Here is a 27,461-nt window from a genome sequence, read left to right as displayed (position 1 = left end):
CCCTGGGTGCCTGGTCTCCCATATGACCTGGGTGCCTACCCCCACACAGCCAGAACAACTCTCTCTGTTGCTCTGCAAGCCGGGCCTCCTAGACCATCCAATAAAAGTCTTTCTTCTTCTCCCTCATAGTCTTCCTCTGCTCTGGGCAATAGTCCACAGTCCTTGCCCTACTCCTTGTATCAGGGGCGGACTGCAGTGTCCGCATTCTCCACCATGTGTGACGGGGTCAAGACTCATCACCGCTGGCGCCTCCTGCTGGTTGCTCCAGGAATTAGCTCTGTCCAGTCATGGAGCACCCTCTGCACGTGGTGTCTTGCCTACCATCTGCTCTGCTGCCTTGGGACCTGTGTTGCTCCCCACTCAGCGGCATCCTCATCAGGACACTGCCCTCCGGCAGTGCCCACTACTCCAGTCTCACCCCCTTCCGGGAGGAGGGCACGGGGGGGGGGGGAAGGAGGAGTTTAACAGCAGTCTTTCCTCTTGCACCTGCAGGAGTGGCCAACCACAACCCCAAAGTCTAGTCCTTTAGCTTAGGGGCAAGTTGCAATCTGTATTGGCCACAGTCCTCTGTGTCCAGGTGCAGGGGAAGGGGGGAACTCAGGCCCACCCGCTACTCTGGGTCCCGACCCAGGGACCCTCTAGTGGCAATCTCTTTCTACCCTCCTTCGTTCCCCTCTTGTCTGCCTTTCTTCCCTGGGCCACTTCCCCTTTGTCCCTGTGCACCTTCTCGGCCCTTTGTAGTAGGGTCCGCAGGCCAGCAGGTAAAGGGGCTGGAGCTCTCTCCTACTCCCCCCCACCCCGGAGTCTGCCCAGCACTGCTCTGTCCAAGGTGCTGACTCCTTAACTCAGGAGCCAGTCCTTCTCCCTTGTTAGTCAAGGAGCAACTGACTTCTCCTCTGCTAGGCAGCCTTTATATAGGGCCTCGCCCGGCCCTGATTGTCTGCCTCTTCTCTGCCCTGATTGGCTCCCCACCGGCCTTTGTTGATTGCTGACGGTCTGCGCAGCCTCAAAGGCCTGTTCCAGCCTTTTTCTCAGGGAGTGGGGCAATCGCCCCACCACACTGCCCCTTTCTCCTCCAGGTACTACCTTTTACCTTCCCTCACTGCTTTCCTTAAAGGCTTCCTACCATTGCAGTTACCTCTCCAGTTGTCTTTTATGTCTGCTAGAAAAGACCATATGAGAAAATGTTTCTCCTTTTCATACTGCTGACTCAAGGGACAAGACACTCAAATATTAAGGCCCTGAGTGCGAGCCTGATAGACCAGCTTGATTGTGTGTAACAACAATTGGAAACCCAGTCTTTTATCAGCTGCCTGCTCTGCTTTAGACATTTGATGTCACTGCATAGACTGCAGTTGCAGTATCGGAGGGTTTATATTGTAACAAAATCCTGTGTTATGCTTTGGATTTCTCTTTTGGGGTCACAGCATTCTGTGGCCATGATGCAGGCTCATTAAATCAATTGACTGTTGCTATGAGGCTTGAGAGATTGGAGAATCAGGGTTAAATTTCCTATCACAGAATTTGCCTCTCAAATTCCAAGTGGAAAATTGTAGCCATATAACTTTTAATTGGGATGTACCTCGGGAAAAGAAGAAAAACTCTTCTGTAACTGATTCATCATAAGAATTTCCATTTGAAAGAGATGATCAAGGGTCAGTTTAGGGGCAAATTCTGCCTATCCTTGCATGTCATGGAGAGGCTCCATAGAAGAATGACACACCACCTGTGGCAATATGGGAAAGAGATGGGGGGAGGGGTGAGAATATGACCAGCATATTTAGGATCTGCCCACCAACCCCACCCACTTTGTAAGGGAGCACTGGGGCAGCATTTGCAGCTGCATCCCAAAGACTATATTAGCAGCTGTGCTGCTGTCTTTTGACTTGGGAGAGGATTTCCTGTGAGACTCAGAAGAGACATACTGTACAAAATTTACTTGTTTTGAATAGAAGATCAATGTTTGAACCCCTATAAATGGTCTAGCAGCTTTCTCCAAGAAGATCAGATATTTCTGGGTAATTTCCTTTAATTCTGGTCCTCTGTTCTGAAATCCCTTCCCTTCAATGGGACTTAACCAGCAGCTAATAGTGAAAGATGAGAAAAGGCAAGACAAGTTTGTGCTTCTCCACAGATTATGAATGTTATTTTCAGGCTGTTTCTAGTCTTTGATGGCCAAAGGCTAATGGTGAAAGTTTTCCAGTTTATCACAGATGCTGCATTTGTAAAACTGTTTTATAATTATATAGAATGGTTTTGAATTTCTGTCCTGCTGAAATAAGTGAATCCTCACTCCTCTCATTTAACAAAGTGTTCACCTCAGAACTACCTGTGCACCAAAAATTCCAATCTATTAGATGATCCCTTAAACGTAGCAAAGGGCTACTTACAAAACAACCTTGAATTAGAAAGAATTTCTCTTACAATGCTGAAATGTTCTAGTGTTAGTAATTAATCCATCAATTAAAGGGAGGTTGTGTTTGAAATCCATAAATACAAGAAATAGATATTACCAATTTGAGAGGGAACAAACCCAAATACTTTAAAGTCTAAGAGCCACATTAATCCCTCACTTGTGCACACATGTACTGAAGTCAATAAGGGGTGTGAGTATATGAGAGAGAGAGAGAAAGAATTGGACCTGAGATCAGTTGTAGAAACTATATATGAAAAAACAGTTTTCCAAGGAGACCTTGTTTTTGCATGTACTTGTAGTTCATCAGGATATGTTTAAAGAATGCAGGTGTTTTTTTTTTTAAGATGCCTGCAGTTTTGAAAATTGTTTCTATTGTAAGACCAATGTCCAGAAGCTAGTGAGGAAAGAGCTCTTTACATCCTGTATTGCTGAAAGGGAAAAGTGGTGCCATAGAGACCTTCAATTGCATAGGCTGCCTACCAACAATCCTCTAGTGAGGAGTCACCATAACTCATGAACTTGGATTTTGGGGGGTTGTAGGCTCCCAGAGAGGCTCAGAAAAAGGAAGTAGCTTGTGGCAAAGAGCTCATTTCCAAGCCGCTTGGACTCTGCTTAAAGGTCCTAAGTGCTCTTGGCTTCCCTTCTGGGGGGACTTCACTGCGAGAGATAATGCAGAGGACAGCAGCAGAGCTGAGTGGGCTCTCGTGGGGTCCTGCCTATCCATCAACTTAACGCTAAGTAACAAACTGGCTTAGATGATGATCCCTCTGGGTGATCCAGCCTAGGTCCCTTGGGAATGGAGACAGATTTGCAAAGAGGTACTTGGATTATGGCAGCCTGCTGATCCAAACCATAAGTGGGCTTCAGTGGACAGATGAGGTGGGCTGGCCAACGGACTGTCACCTGTGGGACATGCACTGGCAGATGAATAGGGAGTTGGACAGATTACTACCAAAGTTACTGGAAATGGGACTGGGGGGCATTTTACTGTTTATGTTCATATGTATTCTGTTGCTGTGTTTTCCCAAGTTTGACTGTGTTCTCTTTCTCCTATGATGATTTTCTTGTTTGTACAGTTTCGGGGTGCTTGCAAGTATGGAAGTTCTGCCTGTTGAAGCTACGTTCATTTTTCTATGGGGACTCAATCCAGTTTAGTTATTTGTCAAGAGGGACTCTAGATATATTGAAACTGGCCCTTTTTGCTGACATTAACCACCTAGCAGAAGGGTTACACTATAATAGGATGTCATAAAGAAAGAAATGTACCACATCTGCTGTTTCTGAAATTTGTTCTGAGATTATCATATGCCGGCATGCAAATTATAGGGGTTTTTGTTGTTGTTTTTTGTTAGGTTGGTTTAGGCTTTTAGGAGTGTCAGTATTTGCTTTGAAGGTGCTGGAGACTCAGTTGTTTCCTTCCCATTGAATTTCCTGAGGAACATATCAATACCTGCTGGTTTGGTTCAAGATGACAGCAGAACTGAATGTCAAATCCTTCTGTAACCTGACCACAAATTATCTGGGTGGTGAGGAGGCTTATTCCACATGTGTGCTAGCTTGTTAGAGCTCTTTGAGACAGGCAGCTGTTGGGTTTGTTCCTGGTGTTGAATAGTGAACTTCTGGATTCCATTCACATCAACTGTGTTAGGAAGGCAGTGAAGAGAGTAGTATCTTCAAAGGCAAAGGAAACCTAGGGGTCAAAAATACCCAAGTGACTTAACAGTTAAAATCCCATTTTCAAAAGTGACTTTGTCACTTTGGGCCAGATTTTAAAAAGTATTTAGGCACCAAATTCCCATTAAAATCAATTGGCATTAAGCATGTACATGCCTTTTAAAAATCTGGCCCTTAGGTGGATTTGAAAATATTACTCCTAGTCTATATTGTACCATTTGCTAATTAAACATTAAATGAAATTGCAAAGACTTTTTCAGAACCATAATTGACTCATGGGAGAAGTTTGGCTCAGGGAAGAGCAACAATTAATTTTTATTCCTTTTGAGACAGGTATTATTCCTATCTCTTGAGATCCATTTCTTTTCCGTAGCATTTGAGATTTTCAGCTCATTCACAGTGATTACTGACGTAGGATGGAGACAAACTTCCATTATGCTGTTATCATCTTGGAGGCAGAAATGTAATCCTTCAAGTTACAGTGCATCACTCCATTAGCGAAGAGAGTATGTGTTTTAATATCTGATGAAATGCATTAAGGACATGCACTGAAAAAGTGAATTTTATAATCTAACCATGAATTTAGTAAGTTCAGGTTGCTATTTATTTTATATTGAATTAGATTTTAGGCTTTCAGCCAAGTTATTAAACAAATTTACCATTTTTAAAATCTGTAGTGTGCTGAGGACAGAACCATTCCATCATTGCTCTTTCCCTCCCTCCTACTCTAAATCCTATCTCGAAAACATTGTTTTTTCTAGAAGGAAGAATAAATGGAATGAAATCTTGACCCCGTTAAAGTAATGAAAAACTGCCATGCATTCACTGGGGCCAGAGTTTCACCTTATTTCTCAATGCATATCACGTGTTTCTTTGCAGGATGATAGTCATTATGGACATGACGATTGTTACCTTCTTTTCAGAAGGCAGTGAATTAGCTAGAAAATGTAAAAAACGAACAAAAACCCTACCAGTTAAATCAAGTCAATATTAGAATGAAGTAGATGGTGGAATGTTGAAATTTGTTGGTGGCCCATGGAACATTTAAAATGGTAAAGGAAATGAAGCCTACAAGTTAGAATCTCTCAAGAAAACAATCTGCATGTCATTGTAGCTAGTTCAATATTGAGTGAGCTTTCATTAAAAAATGAAAAGCTTGATATAAGGTGTCTACTCAGTTGGAAGACTGCTAAATAATAATTAGACAGAATGTTGTCGGGATAGTTATCTTGAATTAGTTGAGTTTTAAAAAATATTTAAGTATCAGAATCCCTCATTATCACTCATTGATATTCAAAATATTGAATACGCATCCATATTCTACCGTTTTTATTTTAAAGGAAATTCTTTTGGAAATAAAAAGAAGTCTGCCTCTTGTCTGTAATAACTCTGTGGGAAAAAAACCCAGAATTGCTACAGAGCAATAATATTACAAAACTAATGTTATGGGGGCTGGCCCCTGAGAGGGTCAGACACCTAGCCTACCTGTGACAGACTATGCTAAGGAGACAGAGAGAGCTCCTAAGGGGAGAGGGCTTCTCAGGGCAGCTGTTGAGGCAGCTCACTGGAAAGGTATCCAAAGAAGAGACTCCGAAAGGGAAGAAAGCTGTGAATGACAATCCCTAGCGAAACTGTTCTGCTGAAGGAAGTATGGGTTTGTTTGGTCCCAGCAGGAGGACCTCACCAGGTAGCAGCAGGAGCTCCAGATCACAAAGGAAGTATGTGCTGTTCTGCTGAAGGGTTGCTGTGGTTTGAACTCTGCAGGGACCTTGAATGCAGATGCAGAACCCTTCCCCAGCTGATGACAAGAGGTCCTGACTCCAGAAGATGATTCTAGGACAAGACGGCCTCGGTAGCAAGGTGGTAGATGGACTTAAGGGGGATTGATAGACAAAGGTTAACTTGGTCCTCTTTCCCTTCTTTGCCCTGCCCCCTACACAGCTAGGACTCCGGGGAGAAAGTTTATTTGTGTAAAATGTTCTGCCTTTGGATTCAATAAACTAGATCCCTGAAGGAGTACAGTTCAATATATGTAAACCTCATTGGACTTAGTGAAACCACAGAAAGGGGAACTGAGGCAGACACACAACTGGGGTTCTGCAACCTGACTGTCAGGGGGCACACCAGGGGTGAGTGCCTGCCTTTATAACTAGTAATTTACATATATACCAGAAGGAATAACTTTCCATAGTATAAAATATTACAGCACAGATAGTCAGATTAAAGAAAACAATTAACATATGTAAAGCTGTTGTGAAGAATGCAGATCCATAGATGGACTATGATCATTTGTCCCAATATATTTACAGTGCATCATTTAATAACTACTTCAGTCAGAGAGGATATGTCTACACTGCAATTAAAAACCCACAGCTGGCCTGTGCCAGCTGATCTGGGCTCGGGCTGAGGGGCTGTTTAATTGTGGTGTAGACATTTGGGCTCAGGCAGTAGCCTGGGCTTTAGGACCCGCAAGATGGGAGGGTCCCAGAGCTCAGACTGCAGACCGAAGAAACATTAGATGCTATGTTAATTCTACTGTGATGCGATCTCCATCTTATTTAAGGTTATACATCCATTTAAATACTATTTTGTTAACTGGAATGTGCTTATTCAAAATACATTTTAAGAGATTGTTTCTTAACTAGGACTGATTCAAGTAGCACTCAGAAGTTTTCAGTGAGACTAGGACATGAGACCAAATTCTGCTCATCTTACTTATGCCAGCAAATCCCATTGAGCTGAATGGGACTGCTGGTGTGAAGAAGGTGAGCAAGGATGGTATTATTCTAGCCTAGTATTAAGGGTTTTCCAGTTCCATTAACCATTACTGGATCTTTTCATATGTGACTAAGCCTTGAAAAGAACGTAAAAAGAAAAGTTAGTTTTATAAAATTACAGTTCCTCAGCATGTGGGTGTACGTGGATAGTGTGAAATAAATACAGCTTTCAAATATTAACTTAGCTTGTCAGTATCAAAATACTCAATCTGTGTACCTAAAATTGCATGGGAGATTTAGTCACAGAATTAGTACAATGTTTTGAAAGTACAGTGACTTGTTTCTAAGTAGAATGAAAACAATATTATTTTTTCTGATTTCTTATCTGCTGCATTTTTCATTAACTATTATAAAATTTTATAACCTAGCTCTCCTATGTAAAGCATTATTTTGAGCCACTGTGTCACTTGAGTAAATGAAAACCATTTTTGTTCTGCTCTGGTTAGTCATTCTCATTGACATAGACAGTAAAGTTAACTGCTTTTGACGTCAATTAAATTAGTGTGTATGCCAGTTCTTCCTACCTACAGTACAGCTTAACTTGCTGATTATATTAAAGCTTTGAAAGGCTCATTAAATCTCTTCACTAGAGAAAAATCTATTATTTATCTCTTTGGAATGTAAAAAGAAGTAATAACGAAGCCCCTAATGCCGCTCAACTCCAAACTGCATAATTATTGTAATTATTTGCTTGTAGCTGCTGCTTTGTTACTGTCACTTGAAATCAATGGGCTTTATTCACCAGTAACCCCAGCCCAGTAGAAACTACATGTGGAGATTCCAAAGACCACCTGCAACTTGACACCTCCTTGGAGCTCATTCATCACAGCGAAGTTATTTGTCACTGGCTCTGCATGGATGTGACTTTCATGTTGCTTCAATCCCTGCTCTCCCAAGGAGTCCAAAAGTATATCTACATTGCATTTTAAAACCAGCAGCAGCAAGTCTCAGAGCCTGGGTCTGCAGACATGGGCTCACACTAAAAACAGCTGTATGGATGTTGTGGCTGGGGCTGGAGTTTCGGAACCCAAGTTCCAGTCTGAGCCCGAATGTCTACAGAGTTGTTTTTAGTGCCGATGAGTGATTCTGAGTCTGTAGATCCGGGCTCTGAGACTTACTACCCTTAGGCTGTGTCTCTTCTCAGTGGTCATAGCGTTATGCTGAGAGGTTGGACTGAGTGGAGGGATTTTGTTGAGTATTGATGTGTGTGCATGCACATGTGGAGAACAGAGAGGGAGGCAAAAGCCAAAACCAAGAAAGCCAAGCAGTAGCCTGTGAGCACAGTGTGACCTGGGAAGAAGCTAGAGGGAGAGCTTTGAGGTCTGATGTTGGCTAAAGAGGCTCAGGGCTGTAAGCTAGGACATTGCTCCTTTTGTTTATGGTTCCTCCTGTGTTCAGAAGAGCAGGCCTTTGTACATGTAAATAAACAAGGTTGCATTAAAGAAAATACCAGCCTCTATCAGTTTCTATTTCCAACTGGAACGTGCCCAGAATCCTGAACTTTGACTAGCCACTTGGATCAAAAAGGGGCAACAATATGTTGAAAATGGCTAACCGCTTTTAATAAACCCCTCTATTGGAAAGGAGAGGGCTCAGTCAAGACAATCTGACAAGCATTGGGAGCGCCTTACAAAAGGAACAGAGTGAAATCCAGGCTCCACTGAAGTCAGTGGGAGTTTTGTCCTTGACATCAATGGGGCCAGGATTTCATCCACTCCCTTGGAAAGGTTGGGGTAGTTTTCTGAAGAACCAGGGAAGTTGAAACTAAAGTTACCTTTGTTTTAAGAGATTATATAAAGGTTGGCAAAATTCAAAAGGGAAACGTTGACTACTCAGTATAAGAAGTTATCTGCAAAAATGTATCATAAACAAGCAGGTAAACTTGTAGTATAAAACTCATTACTTGAGCCAGTTTTCTGTCTACTTCTTCTGCCACCTCCAGCAGTGACTAAATCTTGCTGAGAGATTTTTGTCTGGGATGTTTAGCTGATCCCTCTTCCTTTGTAGGAGGAGATCAGTAATGATTTTCCACTCAAAATAATTAAAATCTTCCTCTTCATCAAAATGACAATATAAAATCACTTAATCACACATGGTGCAGCTAATCAGATAACTCGTCCTGGTATTTTAGTTTTAAAAATATACATCATATCAGTTGACCCAATCACAAATTAACATGCCTGCATCAAAATGACTACTTAGTTACTGAGCTACATCTCCCAGAATACCATATGCCTAGAGTCAGGAGGTTTGCCATTGACTTCAGTTGAGGACAGTATTTCACCCAGGTTCCCACCACCTTGCTATTAAAACCCCCAGCTTCTGGCTGTGACTCCATTTCAGGGAATGCTTATCTGCAAGGAGAAAAGTCGGGGTGAATTGCAGTGTTCCGGCACTGAACTCAGTGGAACTACTTGCATGTGTAAAGTTAAGCATGTGCATCAAAGTTTGCAACATTGGGGCCTAAAGAATCATACAGCTCTGATCAGCATTCTTCGGAGCAGTGAACTCTAGGAATCAAGAATACCTGAAAATTTCATAATTTAATAAAGGAGAAATTTTGGTTGCTCTGTGGACATGGGAAACCACAAGACAACTTTATTGTAGGAGAAAGCTTTCTAATATTGAACACAGCAAAACTGAATGATGCATTGCTAAATCACTCAGGGAAGAAATAGAATGGGAATTCTAAATAGAAGGGTTTACCAGGAAACTGAAGTGCTGAAACTCCAGTAAATCCTTGAGCGTGTGTCAGGGAATATGATAAGGTTGTCCTTATGTATTCAAAGTCCTATTTATTATTACGATAACAAGAAATTGCTTGATAAGGACATGAGATAAAAGCTTTGGGCAGTCTTTATATTTTTCTTTCCCCATATGTGGTTACATTTACTACTTTGAGAAGAAAAGAAGGCAGCCAGTACCAGAGTTTGCTGCATTGCAGATTGCTTAAGCATTGGGATCACCACTTGCAGAGAAAAGACACACACTCCACTGAAGCTAGAGATCTAGGCTCACGCTGACTTTTAAGATCGTGATGTTTAGAAGTACAGTGAATTCCCTGAAGCAGGAATTTTCTCACCTTGTTGAATCATGTTTTCTTTCATTTTTAAATATTTGTGGTAAAGTCTGGAAAATTTCTCTTCTGACTAGGACAAAAGAACTTGTGTTGTTATTACTTGCAATAGTATCTCAAGGCCCCTTTGTGCTAGGCTCTGGACAAAGGTATGACAATGGGATTGTCCTGCTGGCCCTGAAAATGAGATTATTAGAACAGCATGATAAGCATAACAGATCAGCTGTGATTTTTTTCTATACTACATATTCTATAACCAAGGATCGATGAACTAGATCTTAAAATCCATTCTTAGGCAACATTCAATGGGAGTTTTGCCTGAGTAAAGACTGTATAAAAAGTAGAAGCTCCAATAGGTCCCAAGCCTGTGCTGAGATCTGCCAGCACAGCTCTCTGTGAGGAGTTCTATTGGCTTTGAATACATAATTCTTGTATTTAGATAAATGCTTGTTGAAGATTACTATGTGTGTTTGGATTCACATGAGTTTATCTGCATCATCTGATGCCTCACCAGTTTTAACCAGTGACTCGAAACACATATTCCAGAGCTATTATTTTATTGTAAAGACTGCCAGCAAATAATATACTATCTTAGCTTTATAATTATGCTGGCTTATTTGGCTCTCTTTATTTTATTTGGCTTTTATATTATATATTTTATGATGTAATCATCATTGTTACACTGTGCAAATGCCTTAGCAGAGATGGCAGGTGCATTATAAATAATTTATCATTGTTGATTTAAGTATTATTTGGGTATACCCATGCCATATGTGACTGGACAGATGAGATCTGCAGTGAAGTTTTAGGTCTCACATCTGAATCCTTGTTGCACATCTGGGGGGGGGGAAATCTCTAATTTCATATAGGTAATAAGCAAAAGTACCTTTAAAATTCTAGGTTTCTGAGAATTATATTTAATAATGATAAAATAAATTGGCGGAGCTCATTACTTTTTAATATTTATAGTATTTACTTTAAATATACTCCCCTCCCTTCCAGGAGTGCCTGCTCTACCAGTATTTTTTCGAATCCATTCATTAGGATACTAAACAGACAACAACAAAGTCCGTATCCCGGTTTATTATCTGCTTTTCTCACAGTCATCTATTTCTGCAGACAAGCCCCTAAATTATATGTTCCCAACTGACATTACACATTATTAGAATTTTGTAATTATTCATGTTTTGGAAACTTTCATTCTTCAGGGATTACCAATTAGAAGATTGCCAGAGGCAGCATAGCAAGGGAAATTAGTAAAATTAGAAGAAGCAAGAAAAAGGAGTTTAAAAGTGCTAAATCCATCTTTCAGTCAAGGAATTTTTCTTGTTTGTGTTGCCTGTTGGGCGTCACTGCCACAAGACACTCCCTGAGAAAGAGGAAAAGAGAAACAATCTATTACAAGCAATGTCTCACTGAGAACAGCTATAGTTCAATAAACTTCAGGTGCCAATGCAAATTATTTTGTGTGGAGAGGCTCTTAGTCAGCAACTGAGCTGGCAGAATGCCGGATTTAGTCTCAAAAACACATTCTGTTTATGGAAATGTACCATAGCTGGTTGTGCAGATGTTGCCTTTTTATTAAACTGAACCTGATTCCTCTGAGTCTAGGTGAATTAGTTGGGATTTCTAGTGTGCAAGAAGAGCTGCATTGTTTTACCCACGTTTACAATGGCAGGATGGGGTGGGAGAATCAGCTGTTGAAATGTCATGAATGGGAGGGCTGGTGAAGCTGCTAGAAGTGGAATGCACAGAAGGGGAGAAAAATATTGATATGTTACCTGCTAACTAATCAACTGGCCAAATTCACCACTGCTGTAAATGGTAACTTAGCTCCATCGAATTAAATGGAGTTGTGCCTGATTAGATGAGAACTAAGATTGCTCTAGTAAAATATGGGATAATGTTACATTTGAAATCTGTTCTTCTCTGTAGAATTTACAACTTTCCATTTAACACTTATGGGGCAGAGGCTGTACAACTGTTGTTAAGGTCTAGTGGGAGACTCCTGGCTAAAATACCACACAACTCCATGGAAGTGTATTCCCTAACACACGTTATATAGTTTCCTACCTGCCAACACTTACAGCTAATTTTTGAGCCCTTTTTACAAATGACAACTCAACCACCTGCCCCTATTTTATTTTAAATCACACCAAAAATTAAAATAATGGCATGCTCCTCTGCATGCAAAGGGCTGCCTGTGCTTTTATTGTCCGTGTGCAGAAGCTGCTGGAAAATGGTTCATAAGACATACACCGAACTGGGTCAGGCAAGCAAAAAATGTCTGCTTTTGAAAAAAGCATGTTGAAATTTGTTTGAGAAGTCAAATGCACAATCCTAGCTCTTAGGTCAGAATCTACATAGTTACTGAATACACAGTTTATCGTTCACAGGTAATGCTATCACAGGAATCAGGGATTCTTGAACAATTCTCAAAAGCATTCAATGTGTACATGGTATTCATTAACATAAGGGGAATGTATGCCCTCCCCCCCTCCATCATCTGTATCTTTATTTTCCAAACATATGGCCTAATATTCAGATGTGCTGAGCATCTGCAATTTCTGTTGAGGTCAATGAGAATTCTGGATACATTGCCAGTCTTAGGTCAGTTCCACATTTATTGTAATCTCAGTACAAGAAAATGAGCAGTCTTCTGTGTTTTCATATTTCCCTCATGTAGCACATTATAGCAGGACAGACTGAGAGTAGGTTTGAGTAAGAACCACTTTTCAGACTGCAATTCCATGGAGACCTTATGATTCATTTGTTCTGCCATTTGAGCAGAGAAATAGATTTTTCACATTTTAGAATGAGAAGATCAGGCGTCTGCCCTCTGCCCCATCACCCGAGGATGTTCAGTGGCATTAACAACAAAAGCTATCAAGAAGTGCTCAAGGCCATCAGAAGTGTCAGAACCCAGACCATGCACATGAGCAGATGGTATTGAGACAGCTCACCCATGATGAAAGTAACCATTTCTCATCCATGAGACTATAGTCGATCTGATCTAACTTCCAACCAGTGTAACGCTATTGCTTTCACTGGAGTTACCCCCGTGTAAAAACAGGGAATAAGTGAGAAGAGTCAGGCCATGCTTCTTTGTTTATCTTTGTGTGACATATTCAGTCCAGGGAAAAGATTTGCATAATGATTGTATTTGTTCTGATCATAATGGACATCTTTGTTGAAGACTATGGTTGGCCAAACACTTCCCAGATGTGCTATGCTTGCACCCCATTTTTATTTTGTTTCCAGGAATAGCATCTAGCTCATCAGTGATAGGGAGAAATTGATTGAAAATGATTATTTAGTGATCCTTCTTTCACAGCACATTGAAGTAGTTTCTCAACAAGAGAGAGTGTGTTTTGAAAAATATAGCATAAGAATCCAGGGTTTGCTAATGCGAGTAATGCTAAAGGGTCTGTTATTGAAATTTAGTTTATTATTCTCACAATTTGAAATTGGGCCTGTCACAATTGGCATGATCCAGAGTGGTGCTCAACACGCCCAGTTTCCATTGCCTAGAGCTGCAGTGACCAGGGCCGGCTCTGGCTTTTTGGCCGCCCCAAGCAAAAAAAAAAAAAAAAAATGGGGCAGCCAGAACGGCAAAGCAAAAAAAAACAAAAACAAAAAAAACCCTGCGGCGTGGCCGGAGCGTGGATGCAGGGGGATCGGCTTGGGGGGGGGGAGGGAGCGAGAAAGAGAAAGGGGCAGCCAGGGCTACAGCAGGGGCGCTGCCACGCGGCCCCTCCCGCTGTGCTGCCTCCTGCCACGAGGGCTCCACTCTGGTCGGCGGGGAGGGAAGGAAGAGGACTGCTCTGGTTCTCCGTTCCGCCGCCCCCTACAGGACGGCCGGAGCGGAACAAGAACAAGAACAACAACAACAACAGAAAAGCGGCCGTGCCGCCCTAGGATTGGGCCGAATGCCGCCTCGAACAATCTGCCGCCCCAAGCACCAGCCTTCTCAGCTGGTGCCTGGAGCCAGCCCTGGCAGTGACTGATAACCCAGTTGTCTGATAGTCAATGGAACTCTAGGTGCTCATCATCTCCCAGTATTTCTTTGTGAGATTGGGTTCTCAGCCTCGTACAGTGGAGTTCTGGTCTATGACTGGGATTCCTATGCACTACAGCAATACAAATAATGAACACTCTAGAACTGTAACACATTGTAGTAGGAAAACAAAAAAATAGGGTCAGATCCTCTGCTGACGTAAATCAGCATAATTCCACTGAAGTCAACAGAGCCATATTGATTTACATTAGATGAGGATTTAGCCTGTAATAAGCAAATATAATTCAACAGATAAGATGCACAGTATTTTAGTGAAAGGCAAGTTATACAAGTACTGAATCAAACTGAGTATACTTTCAAAATAAAAAAAAAGTCTAGAAGGGATTTCTACAAATGAAATAGAACCATCAAAAGTAAGTTAAAAGTATCCCTGGCACAATAGAGGCTCGCGGCTGACTGCACCATAAATGAAAACTTAATCCTAGTTTTGCATGTGTTTGGCTTTTAGATACGTAAAATTGTCTGTTTTTTTCTGAGAATTGGCAGCATGGCTTTTTCACTAAATGTGCTAATGCTTCCAATTTGAAGTTTAGCTTCCTATATAAGTGCATTCCTACTTTTCCCCATCTCTTCTGCATATGAAGGTTTTATTTAACTATGTGCTGAATGCACATTTGTAGGCAGCTTAATGTTCTGCAGCTTTAGCTTTCAAAGCAGAAATTAATTTTTAAATTTTTAAAATGTCTTGAAGATAGAAATACATATTTGCAAATAATTAGATTTCAAGGATTCCATTTTGCTAACTGTTTTAAAGTTCTTGTCAGTGTTGCACAAACAGGCTGCTAGCCAGCTCTAAGTTTTAGTTTATTGTATTACCAAGAGAGAGCCTACACTGTTAAGGATAGAGCAGTAGATAGAACTTATTTATTAAAACAGCATTAAAACTGTATGGAACGTGCTTTGTACCTGCTGTTCCTCATATATATTGCATTAAATAAATTAAGATGAAGAAAATAGCAATCAAATCATCTTCAGTGAATAAGATGACTATGAAATGGAAACAACCACATCTCTATTTGTCTTTTCTTCCACTGATTGGGCAAGATTGTGACCCATTTGAAGGACGTCTGTTATCCTTTTAATGAGCAGGGATTCACACCCAGCACTCTTCTAAAAATCAAAAGAATATACCATGGTATTGAATACAAGTAGCATAGTAACATTGAGCAGTATATAGAATATTATAGATAGGACAATATTAGAATATTTATCTTACTGTGGGAATTTTTCTTATAGTTTAATTAAAACCTTTCTTTCAAAAGCTCATTTCTGGTGTGTTGTGTTCTGTGTACATGATCCAAAATACAGTGGCAGTGCTGGGGTCATGTAACTGGGACATACCTGGAAGTGTCAAGAATCCCAATGGAAACTTCAAAAAATTCTGACAAAAGTGCGGCAGTGAAGGGGTGTGTGATGGGGCGTACAAACCCCACACTGGGCCCAAAGGGATTAAAGGACAATACTGGGCCCTCATAGCCCCGTCCCTCCAGACCTGCCGAGTGCGCTCTAGCTGGAGAGGAAGCTTAAGAGGAAGTAACTCAGCTTAGAAGGGAAAGGCTGGGGAGGAAGACAGACCTACCGTGAGGGCTCCTGAACAAGCGTGCTGAAGAAGCCTTCCTGTGAGGGAGAAGACTGCCTGCTGAACCTGGTTGGGGCTGAAGGTTTTCTTTTCCTAAATTGGACTTGGAGATGGAGGGTAAGAAGTGACCCAGGGAGGCAATGCCAAGGCACTCCAGAGTGCCAACACTGGCTCTCATAGGGCCCTGGGTTGGAGCCCAGTGGCGTGGGAAGGCCCAGACTCCCCTACCGACTGCCTTTGTTGCAGGAGGGGCATAAGTTTCATTTCCACCGCACTCCCCCTCTAGTAAGGAGAGGGTGAGGATGTTAAAAACCCTGAGGTGAAGCTAAGCCCCATACAAGGGTTAGGAACTGGACTGAAAGCCTTTCCTGCTGGAAGGTGTGATACTGGAAACTGGATGCACACTCGGCCACCTGGCCCTCTGAGGTATCTATTAGAGGGTTAAATGAAGTTTATAGCTAATTATGTTACCGCCATCAACAGGCTGTGGGTGCGGTTCTCTCAGGATGGAAACAATTATTACATTGTCATATATAGTGGCTTGCAGTGCATCCATGTTGTGCACCATGGGCTTATTATTGCATATGGTATCATGTCTGATTGCTAGATTCAAGTAGTGTTGAACGACAATGATTATAATATCATTAATTCAGTACAGTATGATTACTTATTCTCTCCTTGTGATTTACAGAAGTTACCTCACTTTTGCCAATATTAAACTGAAGAACTGTTATATTGTCCTCTTATTTTCCTCTTTTTCCCATTTAATTTGTAGGCATTGACAAGTAATTGCATACAGACGCCACCCGACTTACGCAATCGTTCCATTCCAGAAATACTTGTCTAACTCGAATTTTGTGTAAGTCGGAAACGTATACCCGTACGTTACGCAAAAATTTCCCCAACTCGAAAATCCTATTTCTGGCTTATGGAACTTTTTCCGTAAGTGTGAATTTGCATAAGTCGGGTCTTGCATAACTCGGGGAGCATCTGGTACACTGTATGTGTTTCCCTTGCTGTTTTATTGTGAAGTCAGGTTGGTTTGTTTCAGATGTGAACCAGGCAAACATACGTAGTATTTTAAAAATATATGAACAGCAACATGTATCAGTGATAGATTTTTGTGATAAGCCAGCCTCCCCAAATCCCAGCTCTTCAGGCTTTTGGATGTGTAGAACTTTGCTGTCCATTTTCTTACGTGTTCAAAAATGTACAGGGTCACATTTTCAAACAGTGCCTGGATTCTGATCTTCCTTACAGTGGTATAATTCTATTAACTGCGGTAGAGTTGCTCCTGCTTCACATTGGTGTGAATTCAGGCTCTGCTGTAGTCAGTGGAATTATACCAGTGTAATAAGATCAAAATTAAGGTTAAAAGGCCTGTGGATCTATGCTGATTTACACCAGTTGAAGTTCTGACTCTTCTTTTTTCTCCCTTTCCAATTTTTGTAATAAATAATTACTGTCTTCCTGTGCTTTCATTTTTCATTTTAACTGTGCAACTATTTTATAAAACCTGTAAACTCTCTCAACTGGAGAGAGGTTATACAAAACAAAGTTGAGTTGTATCTGTTCTATGTTTTTTAAACACCAGACACGTTATTATTGTGAAAAGTGTTGCCTTGAGACTATTGGAAGCTAAAAGTCATCCAGTTTATCCATAGAATAGGTACAACAGAAGTCAACAGCAGTCTTCCCGCCTCTGTGCCTTAACCTTGTTCTGGATGGGACACATCTAGGAGTGTGAGGACAGTTCAATCTCCATGCCCGTTCCTATCCTTGTCCTCTGTCTTGAGACTTCCAATATGGGAACTATTCAGTGTCAAAAGTGGTGGCAGTTTTATGATGCATATCTCTATCCACTTGAAACTAGACTGACATTTCAGCTTTTTTCACATAGGACACCCAAGAGTTATCAGATGATAACAACTTTGGTTATTGGCAACACGGGCTGTTTTTGAATTGGTGACCTCATGTTGAGAGATTCTCCAGAGCCATAGAGTGCTCTTCTCACCCCTGAACTCCAATACAGATACTTAGTTTTTACTCCTAGCCACAAAGGCTTTCAGAAAAATTAAATATGCATGGTATGCACCATTTAAAATAGAAGAATATAACTGCATAAAACTATTACAATTTCAGAGAAGTGTGGAAGGCAAATCTTGATGTGTGTCCGAACAGGAAGAATTTGGAAATGTAACAGTATACTCTTCATGTTACCTTACAAAGTAAAAGGTGGGGAATGCTTTCAGGAAAAGGCAGCATGAGTGGCGATATAAAACTGAAGATGCCCATGCTCAAGTCTTTGGTAGAAACTCCAAGAATAGTATTGCTAATAGCAGCTACATGGGGGAATGGGAGTTTGATTTTTTTTTTCATTGAATCAATGAGAAGTAATTCCATTTTATGTAAAATTCTATACTTTTTGAAAGCTTGATATGTATCTCTGTCAGGATGGTACTGATAACAGCATCACTGATTTCCGTGGTCAATCATATATTCAGTGGTCATGTCAAGCATTAGTTATATTAAAAAAAAAAAGTACATGTTCTCAGCTAGAGTGAGCAGTTGTTTTGAATTAGGTAGGACAGCAAGAGTTAATTGCTTAAAAGGTCTTTCAATTATTTTATGGCAAAGAATTTAAGCCTTTCTAGTTAGGGTCTGTTAAAAGCCCTGTGGCATAGCTGTGGCTGGTTCTGGTCAGCTGACTTGAGCTTGCGGGGCTCAGGCTGCAGGACTAAAAATTGCTGTGTAGATATTCAGGCTTGGGCTGGAGCCCAAGCTCTGGGCCCTTTGATCCTCACTGAGTCCCAGACCTTAGCTCAAACCAAGTCCAAACACAATCGTTTTTCAGCCCCAGAGCCCAAGCCCCCATAGCCGAAGTCAGCTGACCTGAGCCAATTGTGGGTTTTTTATCCCTGTGCAGACATACCCTTCATCTCAAACTAAGTTCCTTACCAGAAATAAGACTTTATATATAATGTTGTCCTTTTTGACCTAGGTGGCTAGTCAAAGTTCGGGGCCTTGTAGGTTGTTCCAGCTGGGAGTAGAAATTGATGATGGAGTTGGGTATTTTCTTTGATGTAGTTTACAAAGAATGTACAAAGTCCTGTTTCTCCAGGAGAAACCAAGAACAAAAGGAGCAGTTTCTTAGCTGATGGGTCCAAGCTTCTGGTTAGAGTCTCAGGCTGAAAGAATCTCTCTCTGGGCTTCTGGCTAGGGTCACACCTTGCTTACAGGCTACTGTTGCTTGGCTTTCTTGATCTGCTTCAGTCTCTCTGTCTCTTGTCCTCCCTCCCAGCTTGTCTTTTTCGCCCATAGACATGCCCACCCACCTGGTTAGAACAATACCCGTGGAACCCTTTGCCCACACGGTGCTAGTTTCTGGACAGGTTCTGTTAGGCCTTGTTTTAGATGTGGCCCCTTAACTGTCTCTTACAACTATATTAAATGAGGAAGGATGTGTTCATGCATCGGTGTCGATGAGGTTTTAACTCCGCTCATAGCAAGGTTTAATCTAGCCCATAAACAATACTTGTATAGCTGTGCCATTATTTACATCCAGCTGGTCTGGGAATATATTGCAGGTCTCCTACATTCCTTAGAAAAGTATACGCAGATACCAAGTAGATTTTCAAAATTCAGATGACTAATTTTCCTGCAGTTTTATTGATTTGTCAACTACAGTTCATGGGCTGGATGCTCCAGATTTGGCTGAAGGGTATTTTGGAGCAAATCCAGAAGAGGGGAACAAAGATGGCTTTAAGCCACCATTGTATGTCTACGCATCCCAGCCCGGGTCCACAGACTTGGGTTAGCAGGGCTCGTGGTAGTGCGCTAAAAATAGCTGAGAAGACAGCGCTTCGTGACTTGTGCTGGAGCTCGGACTCTGAGGCCCCTCCTCCTCCCTAGGCTTTCGAGCCGGAGTTTCTGCCCGAGTGGCAAAGTCTACACAGCTATTTTTAGCAATGTAGCATGAACCTGAGTCGGTCTACCCGAGCTGGGAGGTTTGCTTCCGGGGCTCTGAAAACATATCTGCTCATTCCTGGGGTCTCCAGGCACTGCGTTTTTCCCTGGTGCTGCTCTAACTTGTACTGGCTGCCGGTAGTCCATAGGGTTATTTCATCAGCTAGATGTCAGATGGATACAGGGCATCCCCTCCAGGCACACTTTCCTCAGGCACCTGCCCTATAAGTCAGGCTGGCGGTGAGGGGAGTGGCATAGGGGCTGCTATAGATTATTCTACCTCATCTATCTAAGGTGCAAGGGAATCACCATGGCTGATTGTGCTGTTTTAGTGCAGCTTTGTTGGAATGGCACAAACCAGCCCTAGAGAAGGAGGAGAAGAGTAGTTGCTTTATGTAGCAGTTCAGGTAAAAGGATCTGCCTTTATCTACAGCTCTTTACTACATGAAGCACACAGACCTACTAGTTATGAAAAGGCTAAAGAAAAGTTAATGTCGACACCGGGACTTAGATTTATATTCTCCATGAACTATACCATCCTGCGTGGCACTGCCTTATTGAACAGACATCGGGTCATGGAAATTCTCAAACTTGACTATAACTGAATTCAAGTCTTTCCTCTAGATGATTATCTGACATTTCATATATGTTGTTGCATAAATTACATGAAATTGTATGTTATACTTCTTTGGTCTATCTTAGGCATTGCAATGCATAGTATGTAGAAGTAATTTTATTGTAGTTAATTAAATTTATTTGATTATTTTGAGGTTGAGTGTTTCTATAATACTCATTACTTTTGTATCTGAGCACTTAAAATATGTTGTATTGTTTTTCTTCCAGAAGTTTTGATGTTGGACTTCATCATTTTCTTATCAGGTAAGCTAATGATATCATTAAACTGCAATAGAACTCCAGTGAACAGCAGGTTTCTTATTTTAGACAGTTCTGATAGTGCCGCCTATTTTTAAGCCTACATGACAATTTTCCTTATAAGACCTTGTTTTCAGTTACTTACAACTTTGCCAAACTGTAATTGTTCAGCCTGAAATTTTCCATATTGGGTGTCTACTTCAGGGTGACTTTTGAAAATCTCAGCAAAAATGGTTCAGCCATTTCTGAAAATAAGACAAAAATACATGCATTGTTTTGCCATGTTAAAGACATTCTTATAACTATTTAATTGATAAGATCCAGGGTCTCAGGATCGCTTTGGTGCAAGGACTTGAAATTTCACAGGGGATTGTCTTTTTGGCAGGGATGTGCCTTTTGTTGTCCCCGTGGAAAACCTGCCTTAGTCAATGCATAAGACAGACTGTGCTCAGGCAATGAATCAGGGTTAGATAGAGAAGGAGGCTGTTGTCTATAGGACCCAGCTTTGTTTGTTGCGGAAGTTGGAAGGCATGTAGTGAATGATGCAGGGAATTGCAGGAAGAAAAAAGGGGGTCTCATGGTTAAGACAGTTGACTTCCACCCTGAAGAACTGAATTCTGTTCTTGCCTCTGCCAGAGAGTTCCTTTGTGATGCTGGACAAGTCCCTTAAACCAAACTTATAACAGGTGGCCACTAATTGTTGTTGTGTGTTCTTCATTTTCTGGGTGTCCAACTTGAAACCATGGAGGTCTGATTTATAGAAATGTTAAGCATTCAGAGCTGCAACTGAAATGAATGGGAGCTGTGCTTTTGACATATAAAGTGCTATATAATGCTAAGCATTCTGAAAAATCAGACCCCAGGATCCCAAATGGGGCACCCAAAATCAGTTGACACTTTTATTTTTTTATATCTGTGCCTCAGTTCCCTGTGAGGTTCATACCATTATCGAACAGAGAAATACATGAATGTGACAATGCATTAATTCATGTTTGTGAAGCATTCAAATACTATGGTGATGAACACCACAGAAAAGCCCACAAAGAAATTAATAATTTGGGGTTCCGAGCAGGGTTTAAATAGTCTGCAGTAAGTAATACATGGGCCCACACATTGAAAGTTGAGGACAAAAAGAAATATTGAATAGCTGCTCAGTAAGCACCATCCATCACTGAATGAGACAGGGGTCCGGTGGAAAAAATAGTATGTTAACATGTAATTAAAATCTTTTATCATCAGACATTCTCACAAGGGCTCTGAATTAATTCTGGCATTTCCTAATTCTTGAGTGCTTGACTTTGCAACCTTAGTGTTCTTCTTAATGTAGTTTTTTGGATCTAATAGTTGTTCTTTTCACTGAAGCCAGATGGCTAAAAATCACTAAACAAGTCTGTATTTTTAGTGCACAGTTAATGTTTTGAAAATATTGTACATTGCGATGACGCTATAAACTCTACAAATGTATTTATGCATACCCTCATCCTACCAGCATTGTCATTTCTGCTGATCTTTTGATGGTTATTTTTAACAAAAATAAGTCACCTGTGTAAAGAGGATTGTCTCCGTAGACTACGAACAATGGGATCTCCTGAGAATACAAATAATCTCATAAGCGAAACTATTATCACATCAACTGTAGATGTACCAAAAACAAGTCAATAGCAATGCTTCTGTCACAGGAGAGTCACTTTCAATTACTTCATACTGAGGAATGTAATCAGACGTTACTCTTATAAAAATATGCAACAGTATTTTACATCCCATTGAGACGTAACATTGGGTTTGCTATTTGTTTGTATAATCACCGCACAGCAAGCTGCCACTGAATTTGAATGAGCTGAATGTTTTCTTGTTTGAGACCCCATTCTTTAATGCTACACAGAGGGCCCCCTGCAGTAATTTGTTGTTCTGTCCTTAATGACAGGATAGACGCCGTTGATTCAGGGAGCCTTAGACAGTTGGAAGGCAGTGTGGTCTAGTGCAGTCTCTCTCAACCTTTTTGATACCAGGGACCAGCCTGCTGCCTCCCTGAACTGTGTCAGGGAGCTCTCAGGGATCGGTGCCAGTCCATGGACTGGTCATTGGGAAACTTGGGATCTGGGTACTATTCCCAGCTTTGTGTTTGATCTTGGGCAAGTCAATTCCTCTCTTTGTGTTCATGTTGTCTTATCATGTAAGACACATGAGCTGACACCTTAACCATAAGCTCTTTGGGGCAGAGACTGTCTCTACGTGTTTGTACAGTACCTAGCAGGATGGGTCCCTCAATCTCAGTTGGGGTTTCTAGGCACTACTGGAATACAAATAATAAAAAATAGTCGCAGAAAGCGTTAAAAAATATTCAGAAGATGCTACTTTTTCTAAATGTGAGAACTGCCTACCATAGTGCAGCAGGAATGTAGGAAAAACAAAGTGTAGGTCCAGCAGAGGTAAAATCAATCCCAGCTAAAAGGACAAGCTGTGCCTAATCACTTATTAAAATGCTAATTAAAGAGGAAAAATAAACCCTGCAAATGTTGGTGCACACAATAGGGTTGATTGAGTAAGCCACCTGCCTTTTAAAGGCATGACAGAGAAATTTCAGCCACACAAATATTCTTTAATATGTTTCGTTAAAGTTGTATGAAAAAGGAATTCTCTTTTGTGGGTGCAGGGGTGCTTGAAGTGCACTTTTGATATTGTTCTAAGATAAACTAGGTATGAAAGTCCCACCTTTTAAAAGTATGGGTGGAGGGAGAGGTTGTGGTAGAGTGCATTCTACATTAGAGAGAAACTTAACTGCCAGAGACTCCAGCCTGTAGGAACTGCCAAAGCAGGGACTGCTGCACTGTTGGGGAGAGGGCAAAATGGGACTAAGCTGGGACCACCATTTCACCCATCAGGCACCTCCCCCAATAACTGTTTAGGGGAGACCCCCAACCCTGAGAGCTCTAGGACTATCATGCTTCCCTCTGAAAAAAAACTTCAGAGAAGGAGCCAGCCAGAGACTCTAACCAGTAGGAACAAAAGTAGCCAAAGCAGGGATCTTTGGATATTTAGAGAACTCTCTACTGTTTAGATTGGACTTTGTCTGCCCTGTGCTGACTGTTTGCTCCAACCTTCTCTCTCACAGTGTCATCACCTCAGCTTCACTCTACACCTGTCCTTGGTACTCTCTTCTCTTCCCTTCCCTGTCCCCCTCTTTCCCTTCCCTTCCCTTCTCTTTAGCTGATTCTCCATCTGACTAAACCATTTTATAATGTCATGATTGTCAAGGTGTTGGGGAGGCAAATAAAGCAAGTAAGCCCTGTTTGAAAACAGGGCATTTGATTAAATGAGATTTGGAATATGTGAGAATGTTTCCTCATATAATGCTAAATTATGCCTCCTTTGAGGCAGAGTTGTGCCAGGGGAGGTAGCAGAGGTGCCTTGTCTGAGCAGCAGTACCTGGAGACACCAGGCCTCTGAAGAGGCATAATGCCTTCAGTGCTGGTAGGAAACAGCTCTTGCTTTACCTTTGAAGCAAAGAGCAGAAGGACCACAATCCCTAGTCCCATCTAGACATGCCCCCTCTGGAGCCACTAGCTCTGCCAAACACATTAGCTGCTTGCCCTATGCCTCTCAGGTCCTAGGAGGGAAAGATTTCTAGCCTAATCCTCTTCTTTACCACATTTATATGGAACCAGCCATAATTTGGCTCATAGGATCAAATTTTTAATAAGTGTATGCAACTCCCATTGGCTTTGGTGAGATCCAGGAAACCTGTATCTGAGGGCAAAGTGACACCACAAGAAAGAGGCATTTAGGCTTCTAAATATGACTGTTATGACGAGCCAGAGGATTAAAAGGGAAAGTCTGTTCATCAGTCTATTCATCTCCTATTTTCATTCTTTGTGGACTCCCACTGGGTCCTGCATATAACAGTGCTACCAAAAGACTAACAGAATTTTGATAAAGAACCATCTGCTGGGTTGATAAGTGGCTTGTTCACTGAATTTAAAAATGCGGGAGTCCCTGATTAATCAGCATTGTTTGCTCAGAAAGGCGACCAGGGGATCAGCATTGTGAAAAATAGAAAAAGAAAAGTTTCTGTCACTTACACTTGCACACAATGGCCTCCAAAAGACATCAGATTTCCTTATTAAAGCTTTTAACAGTCTCTATCTACTTGCAACTTTTCCGAGAAGTACAGCCACTCACTGAAGCTCAAGAGCCTCTGTGAACTATTTGTACTACCACCAGGGAATCCGTTCCCTCATGGCTGGTGAAAGCCAGTGAAGAACAACAGTGCTTTCCACGCCTTCGTCAGAGAAGCAAGTCTACCAACTTCCCTGAAAAATAGTGTAGTCTATCCAATCCTCAAAGCTAACATCTGATGGAAACAATTTCTCCTGCTATTGCCATGCCTGAAGGCTCATTCCTAGGCAAAATATTTGAGAACGAAGTGACCCCATGCTCCAACAGAATGTGACATCAGTCAACATCTGGATGCGTCTGAATCAGGCTTCATGCTGGGGCATAGCAGGGAGGCAGCCTAAGTGCCACTAAAAGCTGGCTTCTTCATGACAATGGACAGAGACCACATATCAATGCTAATACTACTTAGTCTTTCTGCTGCTTTTGATACAGTTGACCACAGGGTGTTACTGACACTCTTACATGATTATAGCTGGAATAGACAGCACAACACTAAAGAGGCTCCAGTCATTCAGGGATCTGTCCTTTCTTCCCTTCTCTTAATGTCTACATGAGGCTATTTGGAAAAGCAAGACACTGTGCACCACTGCCAACATTATGCCCATGAATGCCCATCTGTATATCTCATTTTCCACAGTTGCATTCAGTGCCATCAGAAGGATGTCACAATGCCTAGAAGAGATCAGCTCTTGGATGAAGAACAGCTGGCATTCAACCCTGTCCACCAAAGCGGTGCAAAACCTCATGGTCCTGTTTGATTTATCACTAAGCCTAAACCATCAAGTGCGTCAGTAACACAATATGCTTTATTACATGTCCAGCTTGCTAGGAAACTTCCTAACCTCCCACCTGGAGAGGAATTAAACCATGGTGATTCCTACATTTGTCACATTCAGACTGGTTCCTTATAACTCATGGTATATAGCTGGATGTTTATGCAGTGCAGGGGCTCTAGCTGGTGAAGCATGTGTCTGTCTAAAACCAAAGCAACAGCAAAAACTGTTTTTTGATTCTCTGCTCTGGCACCATCTCTGCTTCTGATCTCAGTTCTAAGCCTTGATACCGATTAGTCAAAGCCAGCCGTGTGTCAGCACAGTCTAGAATCATAGGACTGAAAAGGACCTCGAGAGGTCATCTAGTCCAGTCCCCTGCACTCATGGCAGGTCTAAGTATTATTTAGACTATCCCTGACAAATGTTTGTTTAACCTGCTCTTAAAAATCTCCAATGATGAAGATTCCACTTCCTAGGCAATTTATTCCAGTGCTTAACCACCCTGACAGGAAGTTTTTCCTAATATCCAACCTAAACCGCCCTTGCTGCCATTTAAGCCCATTGCTTCTTGTCCTATCCTCAGAGGTTAAGGAGAATAATTTTTCTTCCTCCTCCTTGTAACAACCTTTTATGAACTTGAAAACGGTTATCATGTCCTCTCTCAGTCTTCTCTTCTCCAGACTAAACAAACCCAATTTTTTCAATCTTCCTTCATTGGTCATGGTTTTCTAGACTTTTAATAATTTTTGTTGCTCTTCTCTGGACTTTCTCCAATTTGTTCACATCTTTCTTGGAATGTGGTGCCCAGAACTGGACACAGTACTCCAGTTGAGGCCTAATCAGTGCAGAGTAGAGCGGAAGAATTACTTCTCGTGTCTTGCTTACAACACTCGTGCTAATATATCCCCTGTGATCGGCGTCGGCCCACCTACCCGCTAGGGGGCGGTGGGGGGCTATGAGGTCACTGGCCGGCCTGGGTCACGCCTCCGTCAGTGGGGGATTAGCGGCGGGGCGGCCGCCAGCCAGAGTCTGTAGCGCGCCCCTCAGGCAGGGGAGCGCCGGCAAAGGCCAGTGGCGCGCCCCTCAGGCAGGGGAGCGCCGGCAAAGGCCAGTGGCGCGCCCCTCAGGCAGGGGAGCGCCGGCAAAGGCCAGTGGCGCGCCCCTCAGGCAGGGGAGCGCCGGCAAAGGTCCCGGCGTGGCTCGGCCGGGTAGGGGAACACAGGCCCACCCTACACCACTGCGCTTCAGCCCAGGGCCCTGACAGTGGCAGAACGAGGGTCCCACCACTGGGTCAGCGGGGTCGTCCCGCTACATAGACTCACCACTGTGCAGCTCTGTCCCTGGGCTACTTCCTACCCGATTGCTCGCCCGAATCCCTCTGGTCCCGTGAGTGCGTCGGGGTAGTCCGCTGCTGGCAGCTCCGGCTCCCCCTCAGGCTCAGGCTCCTCCAGCTCCTCTGGGTACTCGGCTGCTGGCAGCTCCCGCTCCCCCTCCAGCTCCTCCAGTTCCTCTGGGTACTCGGCAGCAGGCAGTCCTGGCAGCCCCAGTCCGTCCTCCAGGTGAGGTTTCCACGGGTCCAGGGCCTCCCCTGGTGTGGCAGCAGGCTCTGAAGGGAGCAGCCCGCGGTCTGTGTCTGCCTCCCTCCCTGGTGCTGCCCTAACTGAGCTAAGGGCCCCGCCCTTTATACTTCCTGTTCCACCCCTCCCCTTCCGGGGGGTGGAGCGAGCTTGGGCTGGCCCCGCCCACTCAGGCTGAGGGAAAGGCACTTTACCCTCAGGTTCGGAGGGAAGCCACCCTGGCTCCCTACATCCCCGAATGATGTTTGCTTTTTTTACAACTCATAGTTAGTTTATGATTCACTATGACCCCTAGATCCCTTTCTGCAGTACTCCTTTTTTAGGCAGACATTTCCCATTTTGTATGTGTGCAACTGATTGTTCCTTCCTAAGTGGAGTACTTCACATTTGTCCTTATTGAATTTCATCCTATTTACTTCGACCCATTTCTCCAGTTTGTCCAGATCATTTTCAATTTTAATCCTATCCTCCAAAACACTTGTAACCCCTCCCAGCT

At 42.4% G+C, this 27,461-nt stretch overlaps 1 protein-coding gene across 8 annotated transcripts in view; it reads left to right on the top strand.

Moving 5' to 3' along the window:
- Nucleotides 1–27,461, top strand: part of HHAT (hedgehog acyltransferase) — a 354,454-nt gene that overhangs the window by 100,714 nt on the left and 226,279 nt on the right. For 6 of the 8 annotated variants that reach the window (XM_005301226.4, XM_024101209.3, XM_042855122.2 and 3 more), the window contains exon 9: nucleotides 20,410–20,445. The exons of the other annotated variants lie outside the window; for them this stretch is intronic. In XM_005301226.4, the coding sequence (XP_005301283.2) occupies nucleotides 20,410–20,445 (36 nt within the window). The remainder of the gene's footprint in view (nucleotides 1–20,409; nucleotides 20,446–27,461) is intronic. 8 annotated transcript variants of the gene reach the window in all.

This window comes from Chrysemys picta, chromosome 3, assembly GCF_011386835.1.
Source record: "Chrysemys picta bellii isolate R12L10 chromosome 3, ASM1138683v2, whole genome shotgun sequence".
NCBI lineage: Eukaryota > Metazoa > Chordata > Testudines > Emydidae > Chrysemys > Chrysemys picta.
This window is presented reverse-complemented; position numbering and strand designations above follow the sequence as displayed.